Here is an 18684-nt window from a genome sequence, read left to right on the forward strand (position 1 = left end):
TAAACTTTGTATGGAGACACAAAAGACCCTGAATAGCCAAAGCAGTCTTGAGGGAAAAAAACATAGCTGGAGGAATCAGACTCCCTGACTTCAGACTATACTACAAAGCTACAGTAATCAAGACAATATGGTACTGGCAAAAAACAGAAATACAGATCAATGGAACAGGATAGAAAGCCCAGAGATAAACCCACGCACCTATGGTCAACTAATCTATGACAAAGGAGATAAGGATATACAATGGAGAAAAGACAGTCTCTTCAATAAGTGGTGCTGGGAAAACTGGACAGCTACATGTAAAAGTGTGAAATTAGGACACTCTCTAACACCATACACAAAAATAAACTCAAAATGGATTAGAGACCTAAATGTAAGACCAGACACTATAAAACTCTTAGAGGAAAACATAGGAAGAACACTCTTTGACATAGATCACAGCAAGATCTTTTTTGTTCCACCTCCTAGAGAAATGGAAATAAAAACTAAAATAAACAAATGGGACCTAATGAAACTTAAAATCTTTTGCAAAGCAAGGGAAATGACAAACAAGACGAAAAGACAGCCCGCAGAGTGGGAGAAAATATTTGCCAACAAATCAGCCAGCAAAGGATTAATCTCCAAAATATATAAACAGCTAATGAAGCTCAATATTAAAAAAACAAACAACTGAATCCAAAAATGGGCAGAAGACCTAAATAGACATTTCTCCAAAGAAGACTTACAGATGGCCAAGAAGCACATGAAAAGCTGCTCAACATCACTAATTGAGAAATGAAAATCAAAACTACAAACTACAAAACTACAAAACTACAACTCACACCAGTTAGAATGGGCATCATCAGAAAATCTACAAACAACAAATGCCAGTGAGGGTGTGGAGAAAAGGGAACCCTCTTGCGCTGTTGGTCTGAATGTAAATTGATACAGCCACTATGGAGAACAGTATGGAGGTTCCTTAAGAAACTACAAATAGGGCTTCCCTGGTGGCGCAGTGGTTGAGAATCTGCCTGCCAATGCAGGGGACACGGGTTCGAGCCCTGGTCTGGGAAGATCCCACATGCCGTGGAGCAACTAGGCCCGTGAGCCACAACTACTGAGCCTGCACGTCTGGAGCCTGTGCCCCGCAGCAAGAGAGGCCGCAACAGTGAAAGTCCTGTGCACCGCGATGAAGAGTGGCCCCTGCTTGCTGCACCTAGAGAAAGCCCTCACACGAAACAAAGAGCCAACGGAGCCAAAAATAAATAAATAAATAGATAAATAAATAATCCTTCCCTCTACTTAAAAAAATAAATAAATAAATAAATAAACTAAAAATAGAATTACCGCATGACCCAGCAATCCCACTACTGGGCATATACCCAGGGAAAACCATAATTCAAAAAGAATCATGTACCCTAATGTTCATTGCAGCACAATTTACAATAGCCAGGTCATGGAAGCAACCTAAATGCCTATCGACAGACAAATGGATAAAGAAGATATGGTATATATATATATATACAGTGGAATATTACTCAGCCATAAAAAGCGAAATTGGGTCATTTGTAGAGACGTGGATGGATCTAGAGACTGTCATACAGAGTGAAGTAAGTCAGAAAGAGAAAAACAAATATCGTATATTAACACATATAAGTGGAACCTAGAAAAATGGTACCGATCAACCAGTTTGCAGGGCAGAAATAGAGACACAGGTGTAGAGAACAAACGTATGGACACCGAGCGGGGAAAGTGGTGGGGGTGGGGGCGGGGGCGGGTGGTGGTGGTGGGATGAATTGGGAGATAGGGATCGACATATATACACTAATATGTATAAAGTAGATAAGTACTAAGAACCTGCTGTATAAAAAAATAAAATAAAATTCAAAAAAAAAAATATCCAAGAGGGGGCTGGACTTTTGGCAGGGATGTGGTGGTGCTGGCAAAGAAGGAAAATGAAGATGTATTAATGTCATTTCTTGTGTAAGAGGAGGTAAGAAAACCAATGAACCAGAGATGCTGATAGAAAAATATGAGTTTAAACATGTATGTATGTATGTATATTTACATATACATGTATGTGTATATACATATAAATACATAAATGTATGCATATAGTTAGTTAGCTAGAGTTAGAGTTGCCCTTATAAAATGTACAACTTTCAAACTAACTGGAAGGGCGAAGAGTCTGTGGGCTGGCGGGGCAAAGAAAACTCAATCATACTGAAAAGGCAGAAAAAAAACCCAAAGTATTTAAATTTAAAAACACACACACAAACCATAAAACAAAGATGATAGGCATAAATCTAAACATATGAGTAAAGAGTACTTTGAATGGATTAAGGTTCTCTCAAAAAATACTGATTTCCAGATTGGGTAAAAAAGAAAAGGAATACAGCTACGTGCTGTTTACCAGGAGTTAAAGGTACAGCTAAAAAGAGAGAGATAGACAGACACTTGGAAAGGTGGAAAATACAAGCACAGAAAAAGATAAGCCAGGAAAAGTTTAATGTAAAAATATAGATGGAAAACATTATCAGACAAAATAGCATTTAGGGTAAAATCTTGAATTGGCACAGAGACTTTTCATATGCTAAAGGGTTAAATCCCTAAGAAGATCTGAGTTACAAACATTAAGGCATCTAATAAAATAGATTTGAGACATATAAAGGAAAAACTAATGATATGCAAAGATCAACTGACAAATCCATATTCATGCTGGGGAGCTCGATACTAGTCTCTTTTTTTTTTTTTTGCGGTACGCGGGCCTCTCACTGTTGTGGTCTCTCGTTGCGGAGCACAGGCTCTGGACACGCAGGCCCAGCGGCCATGGCTCACGGGCCCAGCCGCTCTGCGGCATGTGGGATCCTTCTGGACAGGGGCACGAACCCGCGTCCCCTGTATTGGCAGGCGGACTCTTAACCACTGCACCACCAGGGAAGCCCCCGGTACTAGTCTCTTTTATAGAAATCAACTCAGCAAGACAAATACAATGAAGCACACGGAGAAGTTGAGTTTTAGCTAATAAGATAAAATGGTAAAATTGTCCTTGTATTTAAGGACCACCAAATGGGCATTGTTATACTGCTGATGGAAGCGTAAGCTGGTAAGGTCTTTTTGAAAGGCAATACTTAGCAACTTCTAGTAACTTTTCCTAAGTAAATACTGCATTTGTACCCAAAGATGTTGTCCAAAAAAAGGAGTTCATTGCTTTGTGGTTTGATAGCAAACGTTTGAAAACTAAACTAAATGCCCATCACAAGGGAATGATTGAATAAATTGCCGTACACCTATGCTATGGAATAGTGGTTAGCCGTTAAAAAAAACAATGAAATAGATCTGTATGGGTTATTATGGGGAAAGCGTCAAGATAGGTAATTAAGTGAAAAATATAAGATGCAGGACAATATAAACAATTTGGTGCCTTGCCTTAAAAGTTTCAAAAGGAGATTAACACATACATAGATAAACATGAGCATTTGTCTGCAAGGTTATACAAAGAACTGTTGTCAATGATTGTCCTTAGGAAGAGGGATGGGGATTTGGGATGAGGGGGAGGAGGGAGGCTTTTACTTGTTGTTTTTGTATCTTTCTGTACTCTTCAAATATTCTGACTATATGGATGGAGTACTTTTAAGCTGTAGATGTACCTAAACTAGTCTATTTTATGGTATTCTATCTTATTTTTGTTGTCAAATTAATTTTGCTAGTAGTCCATCCTTTGTGTCCTTTTCAAGCAACAAGAGACATTTATCCCTTTCAGACACTTTATTTTATTTTTAAATGTATTTATTTTATTTATTTATTTTTGGTTGTCTTGGGTCTTCGTTGCTGTGTGCAGGCCTTCTCTCATTGCAGTGAGCGGGGGCCCCTCTTCGTTGCGGTGTGCGTGCTTCTCACTGCAGTGGCCTTTCTTGTTGCATAGCACCGGCTCTAGATGTGTGGGCTTCAGTAGTTGTGGCATGCGGGCTCAGTAGTTATGGCTCGTGGGCTCAGTAGTTGTGGCTTGCGGGCTCTAGAGCACAGGCTCAGTAGTTGTGGTGCATGGGCTTTGTTGTTCTGCGGCATGTGGGATCTTCCAGGAGCAGAGATAGAACTAGTGTCCCCTGCATTGGCAGGTGGATTCTTAACCACTGCACCACCAGGGAAGTCCCTCAGACAACATTTTAAATACCAAAGATTAAATAGGCCATGAAGGGTAATAAATATATGAACATGGAATGTATTACAAATAGGAGATCTGATCATAAAATAAGGATTATGTTTTTCACAAACCACACAGCCACACTTACAAATCAGCCTCATTACTTTATAATCTTTTTTATCTCTAAAACCATAATCCACTGAGCAGTGTCCTCCCAGGTTCCCAAGGCACCTTGTTCCAAGGCTGCCACCAGCAGTGGCACAGAAATGGGAGGACACATGGCAGTCTGGAGTGTGTGTGTGTATGTGTGAACACGTTGCCCAGGGTGCGTTCTGTAGATGGCTTAGTTTGTGTGCTGTTTCTTATCTGAATTTTCTTGGTTCCATAGTAATACTGAATTAAGTGTCGACTGTCATGCTTAAATTTTTTTTTAACATCTTTATTGGAGTATAATTGCTTTACAATGTTGTGTTAGTTTCTGCTGTATAACAAAGTGAATCGGCTATATGTATACATACATCCCCATATCCCCTCCCTCTTGCATCTCCCTCCCACCCTCTCTATCCCACCCATCTCTATCCCACCCCTCTAGGTGGTCACAAAGCACTGAGCTGATCTCCCTGTGCTACGCAGCTGCTTCCCACTAGCTACCTGTTTTATATTTGGTAGTGTATATATGTCAGTGCTACTCTCTCACTTTGTCCCAGCTTACCCTTCTCCGCCTCCCCGTGTCCTCAAGTCCATGCTACGTCTCATGCTTAAATTTTTAAAGGCTATTTTCATGCTTAACAGAATCCTCCTGAACAGTTTCTGTGGTTGGGGACAGTGATGGCTGCTGTGCACTGGTGTGCCAGGCACCAGGCTGAGCACTAGATAAATAACCACCCAGAGGGAAGCAGTGCCTCTCAGTTACCTAGGAAACTTCAGTCTGGTCTTGCTTGCTTTTCTGATGGTTACAGAGTTGACTTTTAGTGAATCTTAATGTTGGAATATTTGTACTGTCACGAAAGATTTCTAAACTAGCAAGCTGCTAAGAAATATTTAGAAAGGTATCTGGTAGAATGTAGCTCCACTGTGATTCTTAGCTTTTTGGTTGAAAAAGGAGTATGACATCTCCAAAGCTATTCTCAAGTAAATGCTTACCTCATACTTGAGAAAAGTATTCACCTGTAAACCTGTCTTCTTAAGAATTTTCCTCTTCTTGCAGGGTAACACCATCCTCTGAAAATCCTAATGGTGCTACTTCTAGTGTCAGCCAAGGAAAACCTTCTCTAAGACGAATTAAAGGGAGACTACACAGAAGCAAAAGCCTTGATAGCATCGATTTCTGTGAACTCACTGTAAGTGGATTGTTTCACGCTTTTCTTCCTTTTCAAAGAATATGAAAAATTTGATTTTTAAATATTTTCATAAAAATGCAACAGGCTTATTTTGTGGTAAGCATTTTTCGGTAAAAACTGGTTTATCCAACAGGTTACCGACCAGCATAACTTTCTTAACCGATATCCATAGATACATTTATGATAAGCGGTTCATAATGATGATTCTGGTTCAAAGACCAAAATAAACAAATGTTTCCTGAACTCTACAACAAAAATTGAATTAAGGGGCTTCCCTGGTGGCACAGTGGTTGCGAGTCCGCCTGCCGATGCAGGGGACACGGGTTCGTGCCCCGGTCCGGGAAGATCCCACATGCCGTGGAGTGGCTGGGCCTGTGAGCCATGGCCACTGAGCCTGCGCGTCCAGAGCCTGTGCTCCGCAACGGGAGAGGCCACAACAGTGAGAGGCCTGCGTACTGTAAAAAAAAAAAAAAAAAAATTGAATTAAGTTCAGTGGATAATGTAAATTTCTCGGAAAATCACAAATCCACATATCAACGTAAGTACAGACCTAAGTATTTGATGAACCCCAAACACCCAACTTCCTTGTAGTTCCAGAAAATAGAGGTGCTCTCTTATTATTAGGACAGATCCCAGTTCAGTTAATGATGGGGTTTTCTTCTCATTCTAAGTGATTAACATTAGTGACCTTTTTTTCCCCAGGCCTAGTGACAGGTTTTCACTTGGGTATATGGTAAATTCATGCATGTTTTTAGAGGAGCACTGGCCCTTTCAGGACCCACTGTCCTTTTCTATTAATTGTGTTGTCCTGGAAGAGCTACTGCAATGCCATAAAGGAAACACTAGAATTTTCCTAGCTATAAGAAGGTCTTATTCACATGTATATGTTGTAGCATTCATTGGCAAATTAATGGATGTTCGGGATGCTTAGACTAGATGTGATCATTTCTCCCTTGAGCGCTGAAGAATTCAGAATTATAAAAGTACCATTGACCATTATTGTTTCAAAAGGTGGTAACAGTGTGAAAGTAAAGCCTATCTTTTTTGAGGATATGACTGCTGCATCTTTTTTTTTTTTTTTTTTTTTTTTTTGCGGTATGCGGGCCTCTCACTGCTGTGGCCTCTCCAGCTGCGGAGCACAGGCTCCAGACGCGCAGGCTCAGCGGCCATGGCTCACAGGCCCAGCCGCTCCGCGGCATGTGGGATCTTCCCGGACCGGGGCACGAACCCGTGTCCCCTGCATCGGCAGGCGGACTCTCAACCACTGCGCCACCAGGGAAGCCCTACTGCATCTTTTGCCTATAATTGATGAAAACAAAAGTTCAGTAATTGTGAATACTCTATATTTTTAGTTTTCAAAAATTTTAGTAATTATTTTTATTAAAATAATTTTACCCAATTATTTTACTTAAAACTATGCTTGACCATATAAGTCAAGAAGGTGAAATGTGACCTATCAGAAGACATTTAAGCAATAACTGAAAAAAGGGGTTAAAAGACAGTAAATTCATGCTAAGTAGACTTAAAGTGACAGAAGAAAGTATAAGTCTGGCTTAAAATAAAGCAAATTGCTTTTCAAAAGTGAAACACTGAATTAATTGAGAAACAAATTTGAATTATTTGTTAGAACATAAAAATGGGAGTTTAAATTTTATCACGTTATTTTATATGATGTTAAATATTATCATTACTGAAGCATAATCAGGTAACTAATTAATTTGCGTGTCATAAAGTATATTTACTTGCTTAAATAGAATTATTGTGGAGGGGGAAGATATTAAAAGTTTTCTAGAATATGACAGAAGAAGAGCTTAACTTCACATAAGATTGCCTTCAGTTTCTCAGAAATAGAAATAGATTATTTCAGCTGTGAGGAAAAGTTGGTGAATAGAGTTATCTTTTTATTGTGATGAACATGTCTAAAAATTATTGATAGTAAATTTCCTGTCTCATTCCATGAAAGAGTTGGTTTGGCTAAAGTTAGTGTACAGTACAAGCAAGGAAAAGAATAACACTAGCCAGGTGCAGAATTAATTTATTTCTTTTTGATGATCTTTCCTGTTTGACTTTATGTCAAAAGTGAAATGTTTAAGCATCTCTGGAGGGAAGAGGTTTTGACATTGAGGTTCAAAGAGAGGTAAAGCTGAGGTAGGGAAAGTGGATTCCTGGGTAGAGCTGTGGGTTCTGGTGTGGGGTGTGCTCGGCTGTATGAGCTGTCCTGTGTGTGACTTTGGTGTTCTACTTTCTGCAGAGTGCATTGAAAGGCCATGTACTGATAGTTCATCTACTTGTCAGTAATGGGAATGTATTAACAAAATGTAATTACTGCAATCAATTTGGGTTTTTTGCAATTTGAGTTCATTTTCTGTCTCAGGTTCTTATAGTCATGGTTGGTGGGGCAGCAATTTAGTGTTTTGTTCTTTGAACATTTTTAGATTGTCAGAAATTTTTACAATGAACATGTTCCGTTTTTAGCAAAGCAATAAACTGATTTTCTGAAAAATAAAATAATAGAAGACTCTCCCAGCTTGGCTATTCACACTTTCTACCATAAGCTATGGTCAGATAATACTATAATATTCAGAATGTATAGGGACATGGAGTATCTTTGGTATGGGGCTGAAAAAGGACTTTTTCCCTCTACCTTTTTTAAAAAATTTATTTATTTGTTTTTATTTTTGGCTGTATTGGGTCTTCGTTACCGCGCGCGGGCTTTCTCTAGTTGCGGCGAGCCGGGGCTACTCTTCATGACGGTGCGCGGGCTTCTCATTGTGGTGGCTTCTCTGGTTGCGGAACATGGGCTCTAGGCGCGCGGGCTTCAGTAGTTGTGGAACGTGGTCTCAGTAGTTGTGGCTCACGGACTCCACAGTGCAGGCTCAGCAGTTGTGGTGCACGGGCTTAGTTGTTCTGCAGCATGTGGGATCTTCCTGGTCCAGGGCTCGAACCCGTGTCCCCTGCATTGGCAGGTGGGTTCCTAACCACTGAGCCACCAGGGACTCCCTTCCCCTCCACTTCTAAAATTTTATCTTCTTTTTTTTAAAAAAGGGAGTACTCCGCTTTTTAAAAATGTGGTTTAGAAAAGGGTTTCATGGGAGGTAAAAAGTGTTCAGATTTGTTTCTCTAATGCAGTTGGCTATGCCATATAATCGTGGAGAACCAAATTTTAAAATCTTTGCCGCAAAGTTTAAAGGGAAGAAGATCCTTGGGAAAGGGTCTGTAATGACTTCTAATTGTATAGGAATACATAACCCTTATTCTCTTCAGGAAATAGCTTAGCCATTGTATGTATCTCTTCATAAATGTTCTTCTAGTGCAAAAAGACTGAAAATTTTGTCATATTATACACTTTTTTAAATTGTAAAAATTCTTATTAAATGTATGGCTTCCTTTAACCACCAAAGTAAACAGAAAACCTTAAAATAGACAGACTGAAACTTAGTTCATGGTCTCCTGTCATGTACATATATATCAAATTTGCATGACCAACAGAGTAACATTTATATTTTTACATTTTGCTTTTAACTTTGCCTGAGAAAAAATGCAATTTTCATTGCTTTTGGAAGAACTTAGCAAGTGGAGCAGGAGGTCCACTTGCCATGGTTTCAAGGTCCCAGTTTCTGGCCGATAAGCCTCAGGTTCCAGCTGAGACTGTTGGCTTTGGTCCCAGCATCAGATCGATGCCATTTCACCCCTGGGGAGAGTTGATTGTTTCAGCTTTCTCTGTGGGGATTAAATGGGATGGGCTTTCTAGTTCATTCTGTAAACACTGCAGCGTAATTGATTGACAACCTAGTTTACTGAGGGGGCCTGGAATCCATCCACTCTCCCTAGGTCCTTGAGACAGTGTCCCAGGGATACTTGGTACAGTTTTCTTAGGCGAGGCCTGGAATGGACAAGTCTGTTATGATGATGTGTTTTGCCTAGAAAACCTGAGCCTTTCTTCAACACTTTAATGAGTAAAATGCTATATAAACCATGTGACAAGTTCTGTTTCTTCCTTCGGGTGAAGGAGGGATGTATTGATAATCAGTATGAAGAAGAAAAGCAACCGTTTGTCTTTAGATTTAGCTAACGATGTTTCCGTTCTTAGCTCTTCCGTATCACTGTGGTGCCATTGCCATCAGGTTTAGAGTCATCAGGTTGCATTTTCACTTCTGTCCCTTCCTCTCTCTCAGATTCTAAATGTGTTATCAAAGAATTTTAAGTGGTAATTTAAAAATTCAGCAGATCGCTTGAAATTTTACAGCTTCTCTTGATTATACCTCCTACCTAAAATAGGAGGATGGAGCCAGTTGAGTGGGATTCCTTCAGTTTGGGAATGCTGTCCTTAACGTGAACTTAAGTAATTTATTTCTTGCTTTGTGGGTGTAAACCTAGATTGTCAGTTTTCTCTTTCTGCCAACAGAAATACTACAAAGAAGTTCTATATACAATAAATAGGAACAATGAACTAAATAGGAACAATGAACTAATTAATAATTTATGTCTCTGTTCCTTTAGCCTTGAGTAAAAAGGATTCAGTCATCACTGAGAACCATTAGGCAAAATGATACATTTTTCAAACCCCTTCCAGGAGTTTTTGTCATGGGAGGGAAAATATGTGAAGATATTATTTGGAGTGTTACCTTTTGGGGCTAATATGCCACATTTCACTGCTGCCTGAATAATAATTCTGTGGTTTTTTAATGATCAGCAGTTTTTCACATTTGAAAAGAAACTTTTTTCTCCTGGTAAAGAGGCATCTGTGTAGGCTACTGGAGGATCTATGCAACCCTGTCGGGATATTAGTGATCGAAATTTTCTCGTTCTTTCTCTACCCAAGACCTCCTACTATGAGATGTGTGGGATGCTGAGACCCCAGAGGCCTGTTTTAAAACTAAATATCCCTTTGACTTTGACCATATGTCAAGTGTGCTTTCTTGGTGCCTGACTGATGAATAAGGAGCTGGCACTGAAGGTGCTGAGTCAGTAGAGGGAGAAGACGTGAAGGACACTGAACACCAGCTTACCCTGCTTCCTGGTTTGGTGGGAAGGGCCAGCCACTCCCTGCTCATTGCTCTTCTCTGATCACCACCACCCACCTCACCGGAGGAGAGCTTAGAAGAAACAGCAGTGAGCATCGTGGGTGCCCTCTGCTCTTCTCACCCTGAGCTCTGGTGACTTGGCATCTTTCCGTTCACTTTAGGTATCTCCATGTCATTGTGGGTGCTGACCCCAGGCCACCTACACATCTCCTCACTGCACCTTCGCCTCTTAGTGTGTGTCCTGTTCTCCATTGATGATGTGTTTCAGCTCCTCAAAGGCAGGGAGCATGTCTTTTGTATTTCCCAGTGCTAAGCATGTCAGGTCTATGCTCATTAAGTATTTGCTGATTTATTGTTGGTTGACGTACTGCTCCAATAACTTTGGTAGCTGAGTAGAAGAAAGCTGAGCGACCATTAAATGTTAAAGTGGTGGGGCTGAGAAGCAAGAGGACATGTAAAATCACATCACTCACTTGACACACAGGAAAAGGAAGCAACTTCATGTATTGACTTCTCTTATGATGAACATGCCTGACCATGAAGAAGTAAGGGGGACATTTTTTTGAATAGCCGGAGTAGATGTGGTGGTATTGATGGAGGTAGTGGAGGTAACTGGTGGAGGTGGTGGTGGGGTGATGGAGGTAGAGATCATCGTGGAGGGGATTTAGGTAATGTTGGTGGTGGGGGTGGAGGAGGTAGAGGTAGTGGTATTGGTGGTGTTGGAGGTGGAGGTGAAGGTGGTGGTGGTGATGGTGATGATGACGGTGGAGTAGTATTGGTGAGAGTGGAGGTGGTGGTAGAGGCAGTGGTGGTGGTGATGGTGGTGTTAATGGAGGTGGTTGTGGTAGAGGTGGTGATGGTGGTGATGGCAGTGGTGGTGGTGAAGGTGATGGCGATGACGGTGGTGATGGAGGTGGTGATGGAGATGGTAGCTGGGGTGGTGATGGTGGTGGTGATGGAGAGGGTGGTGGTGATGGTGGTGGTGATAGAGGTGGTGATGGTAATAGTGATGGAGGTGATGCTGGTTTAGGTGATGATGGTGGAGGTGGTGGTGGTGATGCAGGTAGAGGTGGAGGAGATGATTGTGGCAGCTTCTGTTCTCACAGTGGCCAGGTCCTTCACATTTTGAGGTAGTGAGAATGTTCCTGATTGCATGTTACAAAACGCTGACTCAGAGTGACCTGAATATTAAGGATGTTTATCAGGTCACATTCCTAGAGGTCTAGAAGTCTACTAGGGTGATCTTCATGCCTGATTTAATCCCATGGGTCCAGTTCCATTTTCCTGGGAATCTTAGGTCTACTCTCCTCTCTGCATAGACCTCATCAGTAGACTAGTCACATGGTGAGTGTGGCAGTTCTGGGCCTCACATCCACATGGATAAAGTCAGGAAGGAAGGGGAGTCTCTCTCTTACAAGCATGGAAACCCTTCCCTGAAGCCCCCTTTGCTCCTTCCCATTTCTCTCGCTGAGCCTTTTCCTGGACCAGGATCTGGCCTGGTGGATCACGTGTATTGATTTGCTTAGCTGGGTTCTTTGACCAAAAAAGTGCCCCAACCCCCTCAAATCCATAAATAACAGCTATATGAATGTAAGAGTTGGCTGATTGAATTATAGTCATTTAAAATCAACTGCCAGGAATTTTTTCTCAGTGGGAGTCTCAGGGTAGACAGTCGTTGGTACAGCAGCTCTGTGATGAGACCTAGTTTTCTCTTTTCCAGGCTGCCCTCAGTTTGCAGGCCTGGGTCCTCATGCTGGTCTTCTGTGGTCTCTACGTGTCTGCTGTGGGTCTGCCCTCATATTTTGGGTCTCCAGCGAGGAGAAGGCGGCAGAGTAAAGGCACAGACTTTGTCCTAGGGAAGCTTTGTCCGGTTATTTCAGAGGAGATTATGCCCGCTTAGGGACATCTTCCTACATCTCTTTGGCAAGAACTGTGTCATGTTGTCATCTCCAGTTCTAAGGGAGGTTGAAAAATGGGAAATTTTGGTAGCACAGGGCTGCAGGGGATAAAAATGGGGTTCTGCTGGTGAGGAAGAAGAAGGAAATGGACATTTCATCAGTAACTAGAAAAGTCCACTTACATACCCTAGCAGGTCTGGAACTCGCCACTGTACAGACCAGAAAGTTAATGCCCCAGTAAAAGCCAAATCATAAATGGGTTAAATTACAATTGATATGGCATTTTATGAAAGATGTATGTTGCCCCAGCATCAGTGGGGTGCCCCAGTAAAAGATGTATGCTTCTGAGGCCTCTACATATTCAAAATTCATACAATTGTAAGACCCATTTTCCCAGAGGACTCACAAAATATGGTGGCTTATTTCTGTTTTCCAGATAAAGTGGTCTGGTTAGAGTTCATAGGCTATAGGTCACTCAGCCTGCTGGTTTGAAGTTATGCAATTCTCACTGGTCACTCTTAATTTGGGGCATTTGCATAATTTCAGATTTGTGTATGAAATGGGACCATTAATATTTTATGTTGCATGATTGAGATTTGCACAACTAAAATTTGCTTAACATATCAAATTATGTTTGGTTTAAGGCAGGAAAGTTTATAATACATTTTAGAAAAATATATATAACCTGATGGTTAAAATACAAAAATATTTTGTGCCTGAAGTGGTACTTTCAGTTAATTCTATGAAAACTTATCTATCCAGAACAAATTGTTCCTCAGGTTTTCCTTCATTCCATCAAGACTTCGTTTTTTCAGTACAGCCTTACAAGGATCTCTTATATCATCATTTATGTCTATACATTGCCTCACCAGTTTCAAAGACGGATCATGTGTCATTAAACTACATAGCTTCCTAATGCCTAACATGTTAAGGACTTAGAGGAGCTCAGGATAAATATTTGTTGAATGAACGAAGAGATTTTATTAGGTGGATCAATGCCCTCCCTGGCAGGTAGACCGGGAGGAGGCACTGTGAATGGCAATGGAAACCACAATTTGCAAAACATACTTACGGTTCTGTGTGGACAGCTTCCTTGTTGGCTGCAGCAAGTTCACGACCTCACTCTGTTTGACTACAGGCATGTCTGGGGGTCTTTGGCTGGTGGGCTTTGTCAGATGTAAGGAAAGGAGAAGATAAAAAGTACTAGAATGAACAATAGGGAGAATTTTAAAATGTCATTTTGAAATATTTTTAAACTTAAAGAAAAATTGTAAGAACAGTACAGAGAACTGCCATAACCCCACTCTCCCAAATTTCCCAACTGCTAACATTTCATAGTGTTTGCTCCACTGCCCACTCTCTCTGTGTAGAGATGTGTATGTGCGTGTGTGAATACACCCTTTGTTATTAGTCTTTTGCTGAACTCTTGAGATCAAGCTGTAGATATGGTGTCCCACAGCCCCTAAACTTTTTTGGGTTTAGTTCCCCCAAACAAGGGCAGTTTCTACTTAATCATGATATAACCCGTGTAACCAAGGCAGGAAGTCAACGTTGGCACGGCAGTTCTGTCCAGTCCACACATCCCATCCGAACGGCACTGCTGTCCCAGCAGTGTCTTGTTTCCCTTCTGGTGCAGGATCCCGCCCAGGAACATGCATTGCTTCTAGGTGTCATATCTCCTCCTTGGCAGTTTTAAAGAATCCTCAGCCCGGGGCTGTTCTGTGTTTCGCCATGACCAGACTCAGGTTATGTGCTCCGACCAGTAGCTGAGGGGCTGTCCTCACTAGTCCCAGCTCACTGAGGTCTGGCCTCATCACTGGACACCGGAGTGGCCCAGTCCCAACCCTCTGTGGGGAGAGGCATGGCTGGAGGGTACAGGGATCCACCAGAATTACCACCCTCATCAGTTTTCCAGAGTGAGCAGAGTCAGGTAGGGAGAACAAAAAAATCGGGCTATTTATGTCACTTTAGGGCATCCAGAGACCAGTTGGAATGCAGTTTGCCAATTGACAACCAATTAGTAGGAGCTGTTTTGCCCATAATGGTTACTTCTTCATTAAAATGTGAATGTCCAGTTATCTCTAAGGGACTTTTACAGACAGCCTTACAAGGACATTTGTTTTTTTAAATGGTTAATAAACACAACGGCTACAAGTACTCTTCTTGTGAACATTATCAGCCTCCATCTTTTGTATTGTTTCAGGAGCTCAGAATTTTGTCTCCATCTTGGACCTATGCTCACATTGCTTATCTCTTTAGAGTTTCTTTTCACTAACAACTGCTAGTTGGGAACTTTGTTGGCTCTGATTTTAGGCAGGATTTTATTCATCAGAACTGAGTAGAAAACACAGGGCTTTTAGAATTTAGGTCTTAAGGAAAAGAATATTGAAAATAGGATTACCAAGAAGAGAACGAGAAGCCTTTAGTTTTCTGCCTTAATTTGTGTCTCATAGTCTCCTGGGAAGGCTGCTCCTGGATTTTGCCTGACCATCTCTTTCTCTAGGGCTTCGATTCCTTTCGTTGTCTGGGCTGGAGACCAGCGGCTGCTTTCCCCTCCAGCTCCCAGTCACTGCCCGCCCCACGGCCTCACTTCTCTTCATGCGGGACACCAGCCCACAGCAGAACACGCCTGAGCCTCATGTTCGGTTCACCTGGGACCCCTCTTCCCCACACCTTTCTCTCTCATGCACACACACCACCACCACCACCACCACCGTCTCGCCTGCCTCTAAAATGGTCTCAGTTTAATAGAGAAGGCAGAAATGTAAACACACCACACCATGGACAGTAGTAGAGGCAGTGCAGGGTACCCCTGGGGAATACGGGTGCTCATCGCCCTCCTGGTGCAGAAGAGAGTCACGAAGAAGGTGACTCTTTCACTGGACCTGAAGGATGCATCTGACTTCATGGGGGAGGGAGCGGGGAGGATGTCCCCAGGTTGAGGGAGCAGGGCAGGGAGTGGGGATGAGCTGAGAGCTGCCAGGGCCGTGGGAGGGACCACAGGTTGTTCTGACCCCAAGGGGCAGGGTCAGTCTTGAGCCCCCACCCCGCCTCCTGTCTGGAGCTCCGCATTTATCTGTTCCGCTGCAGGAGGGCAGGGGGATGTGCACCATTTCACTTACAAAGAAGGATTCCGCCATGATGATGCTTCTGTGAACTAAGAGGGCTAATGCTAGAACCAGAGGACATGGCCAGTTCAGGGGTGGGCAGCAGGAGGGGAGCGAGCAGGGGAGTTCATTCGTGGGTGATGGAGCAGCTGAGGAGGGCAGTTTCCAGAAGGGAGTGAGTGACCAGCAGATACGTGCAGCCTCAGATAGTGGGGGAGGGCAAAGGCGACTTGGACCTTCCAGCGGTCAGAGAAGGTCACTTAAGGAGTGGGAATTAGAGTTTATCTTTTCTTTTACTTTTTATCGTGAGAGGAGGAATAATGTAATTTTTCATACAGTCACAGAACAAAGAGAGCCATCACTGCTTCAAAATCTCCAGAGCTGATGTCATGGGCTCTGACAGTTCCATCACCTCTCTGACAGCCCCTCCCCCAGGGCTATGAAGGGGGCACATGGCAGTGGAACTCACCCTCCAGGTGCTGTGCTTACAGTGGTGAGCGGGGTGGGGGGCTTTTTGAGGTGGCTGGTGACATTAGCCAAGGGCAGTGGGGTGACAGGCAGGCAGGCCAAAGGAGGTTGAAATTCCAGAAATAAAAAGAATATGTTCCTGTGTGCTGAATGAGTAAGTCTATGGACATAATTGTTTTTTATCTAAAATGGATCTGCTTCAGGTTTTCAGAGGTGATCTTATATTATTTCATTACTTTTAACTCAAGAAACTGAATCGTTTGATTTCCGTATTTGTTACTGAACAGAATAAATAATCTCTGGGGAACATAACAAATAATGTACTTACCTGTGTCAGTATGCACACACACTATAATTTCAAGGATATGTAGAAATTAGTTATATTTGTCTTTGGAGCAGATGTTCTGTGCTTGCTAGTCTAAGTAAAAGCATTTTATTTGGTTATTCCGTGACTTCTGAGCATTAGGATGACAAATGGAAGATTCAGAATGTGTAGTTTTCTATCTCTATGCTGTCTTCTATCTTAGAGAAGCCCAACATTTTGTGGTAACCAGATAGTGGTGAGGGCTGGCTGTGGGCCTGGTGCAGACGGGGTGCAGGCATGCTCAGCGGGGTGCCAGCTCTTGGCCTGAGCTGGGGCGGCCCTGAGAGAAGACACCAGGCGGAGGGAAGCCTTTGGTGTCCTCAGTGCTTTACTGTGTTCTTTCCTGTGGCAAGTGGGGGAGGGCAATACTATAGTCATTTCGCTTCAGTGGTGACATCGTAGCTTGTAGGAGGGCTTGTTCTTCAGAGCCTGATATGGGTGTGGGCACAAGACCCAGTCCTCCCCAGATCTCGGTGTGGCCTGTTTGTTCTGGGAGTCCCACTCTGACTCCCAGAACAAACAGGCTCAGAACTTGAAAGTCCAGGTTGGCTGAATCCCCGTCGAGGGCCCCTCTGTGAGGCACCTGCAGGTCCGGCGGCTGTTTTCCTTCTGGTCAGGTACCTGCGCGCATTCACATGGTCCAGGAAACCGGGCCTGAGCCTGGGAAGGGAGAGTGTCTTCGTAGGAGGACAGCCCGGGTGGCCTTCTCCCTTCATCCCTGGGCAGGGCAGCTGGTGGCCACTTGGGGGCAGGGCTCCCCAGCAAGTGACCTGCCGCCCAGGCGGGGACAGCCGCTGGGGCCTGGCTGCCTAACAGCTTCATTCTTCGTATTTCTCGACAGTCACATCTCTGCTTAAATTTGTGACTGATGGACTTTAATGTGGAATGAAAGTGGAAGGCCTTTCCAATTTGAAGTTGTTTTGGTTGTTTGAATTTCTGGAAGCTGTTGATATTTAGAAGGTGCTGCTTAGGGCGGAGTAGAATTTGGAGCCACCTGAGCTTGTCTGAAGGTGATTTAAATGCCAGGGCCTTTTGATGATTGGAGGATAACTAGTAGCAGAATGACAGCAGTGACTGTTTTCCTCTTTGCAATGAAAAGTGAAAGTGCTTCCACCCTTCTTTAAGGACTCTGTGCTGCCAGAAAGAAGTCAAGCTTTTTTGTTGATGTTTTTAAAAAAGTAACTTAGTTGAAATTCTTTAAAACTAGCTATATACCTGTACTCCAAACATGACTTTAGCTTTTGATTATTTTAAAAGTCATGTTTTGATAGTCACTTCCATATTTTAATGTAACATGAACCATCTTTGTATGCATTTATTAACTTTGTTTCTCTATTGTGTTATTCAATTTTGAAAGATTTATTATAATTAGAATGAAAATCATGAACTAGCTTTTTAAATATTTTACATTTTTCCTTTTGATCTAACTATATACTTTGAGTTACTGCATTTTATTTCAGTAACTCATAATCACTGGCATTTTCCTACTATTTGGCATGAAAATTCATTTTCAACATTTTGGATATTATATAATTCAGTATATTGTTACTACTGTTCATATTTTTAAAATCTGTTTAACCTTTGGCTTCCACATAAATGTTATTCTTTTTACATGTCAAGTAAAATAAGCACACTGTGTGTTCTGTGTGCACAGCAGAATGTTTAATGGACTGTGTAATTTTAAATGGTTCAAATGTTTATTTTTTCCGCCTTGAAATTGTTAGTGAGGTACATTGAGACTGGCAAGACTTGCTAATGCTTTGAGGCAGGGCCATATTTTATTTCATCTAAATTTTGTTTTCGTGTAATACTTGGATTTAGCATCTGATGATTAGATTTCTTTCTAGTCAAGAGAAATGCTTTTCCTTGTACTTTCTCATATTTAAGTGCATTTTGACCAGGGCAAAAGAAGAGCTTTACTGAAGCTTCTGAGTTATCAAGACCATCCTTTAGGAAAGTGTCAGAGTCATGCCATTGCCTTTCCTGACTTACTCTCAGGAAGATGGTGTGTTCAGTGTGACTTTGCATGTCATTTTGTGTCTTGGACAGGGTCAGTGTTGTCTGTTTTAGGTTGTATACTTGTTATTTCCTTTGTATGTCCTGTGCAGATGGTATCTGATAACTGCTTTTTTAAAAAATCAATTAATTAATTATTTAATGGTTTTGGCTGTGTTGGGTCTTTGTTGCTGCATGCAGGCTTTCTCTAGTTGCAGTGAGTGAGGGCTGCTCTTCGTTGGCGGTGCATGGGCTTCTCACGCGGTGGCTTCTCTTGTTGCAGAGCACGGGTTCTAGGTGCGCGGGCTTCAATAGTTGTGGCACACAGGCTCAGTAGTTGTGGCTCGAGAGCTCTAGAGTGCAGGCTC

At 42.3% G+C, this 18684-nt stretch overlaps 1 protein-coding gene across 11 annotated transcripts in view; it reads left to right on the forward strand.

Moving 5' to 3' along the window:
• Window positions 1-18684, forward strand: part of TJP1 (tight junction protein 1) — a gene marked incomplete at its 5' end in the record, with an annotated part of 330702 nt that overhangs the window by 89445 nt on the left and 222573 nt on the right. For all 11 annotated transcript variants that reach the window (XM_079914047.1, XM_079914041.1, XM_079914051.1 and 8 more), the window contains one exon: window positions 5328-5460. Coding sequence is in view for 7 of the 11 variants with exons in the window: in XM_079914041.1 (XP_079770167.1) it covers window positions 5328-5460 (133 nt within the window). The remainder of the gene's footprint in view (window positions 1-5327; window positions 5461-18684) is intronic.

This window comes from Stenella coeruleoalba (assembly GCF_951394435.1).
Source record: "Stenella coeruleoalba genome assembly, chromosome: 2".
Lineage (NCBI taxonomy): Eukaryota > Metazoa > Chordata > Mammalia > Artiodactyla > Delphinidae > Stenella > Stenella coeruleoalba.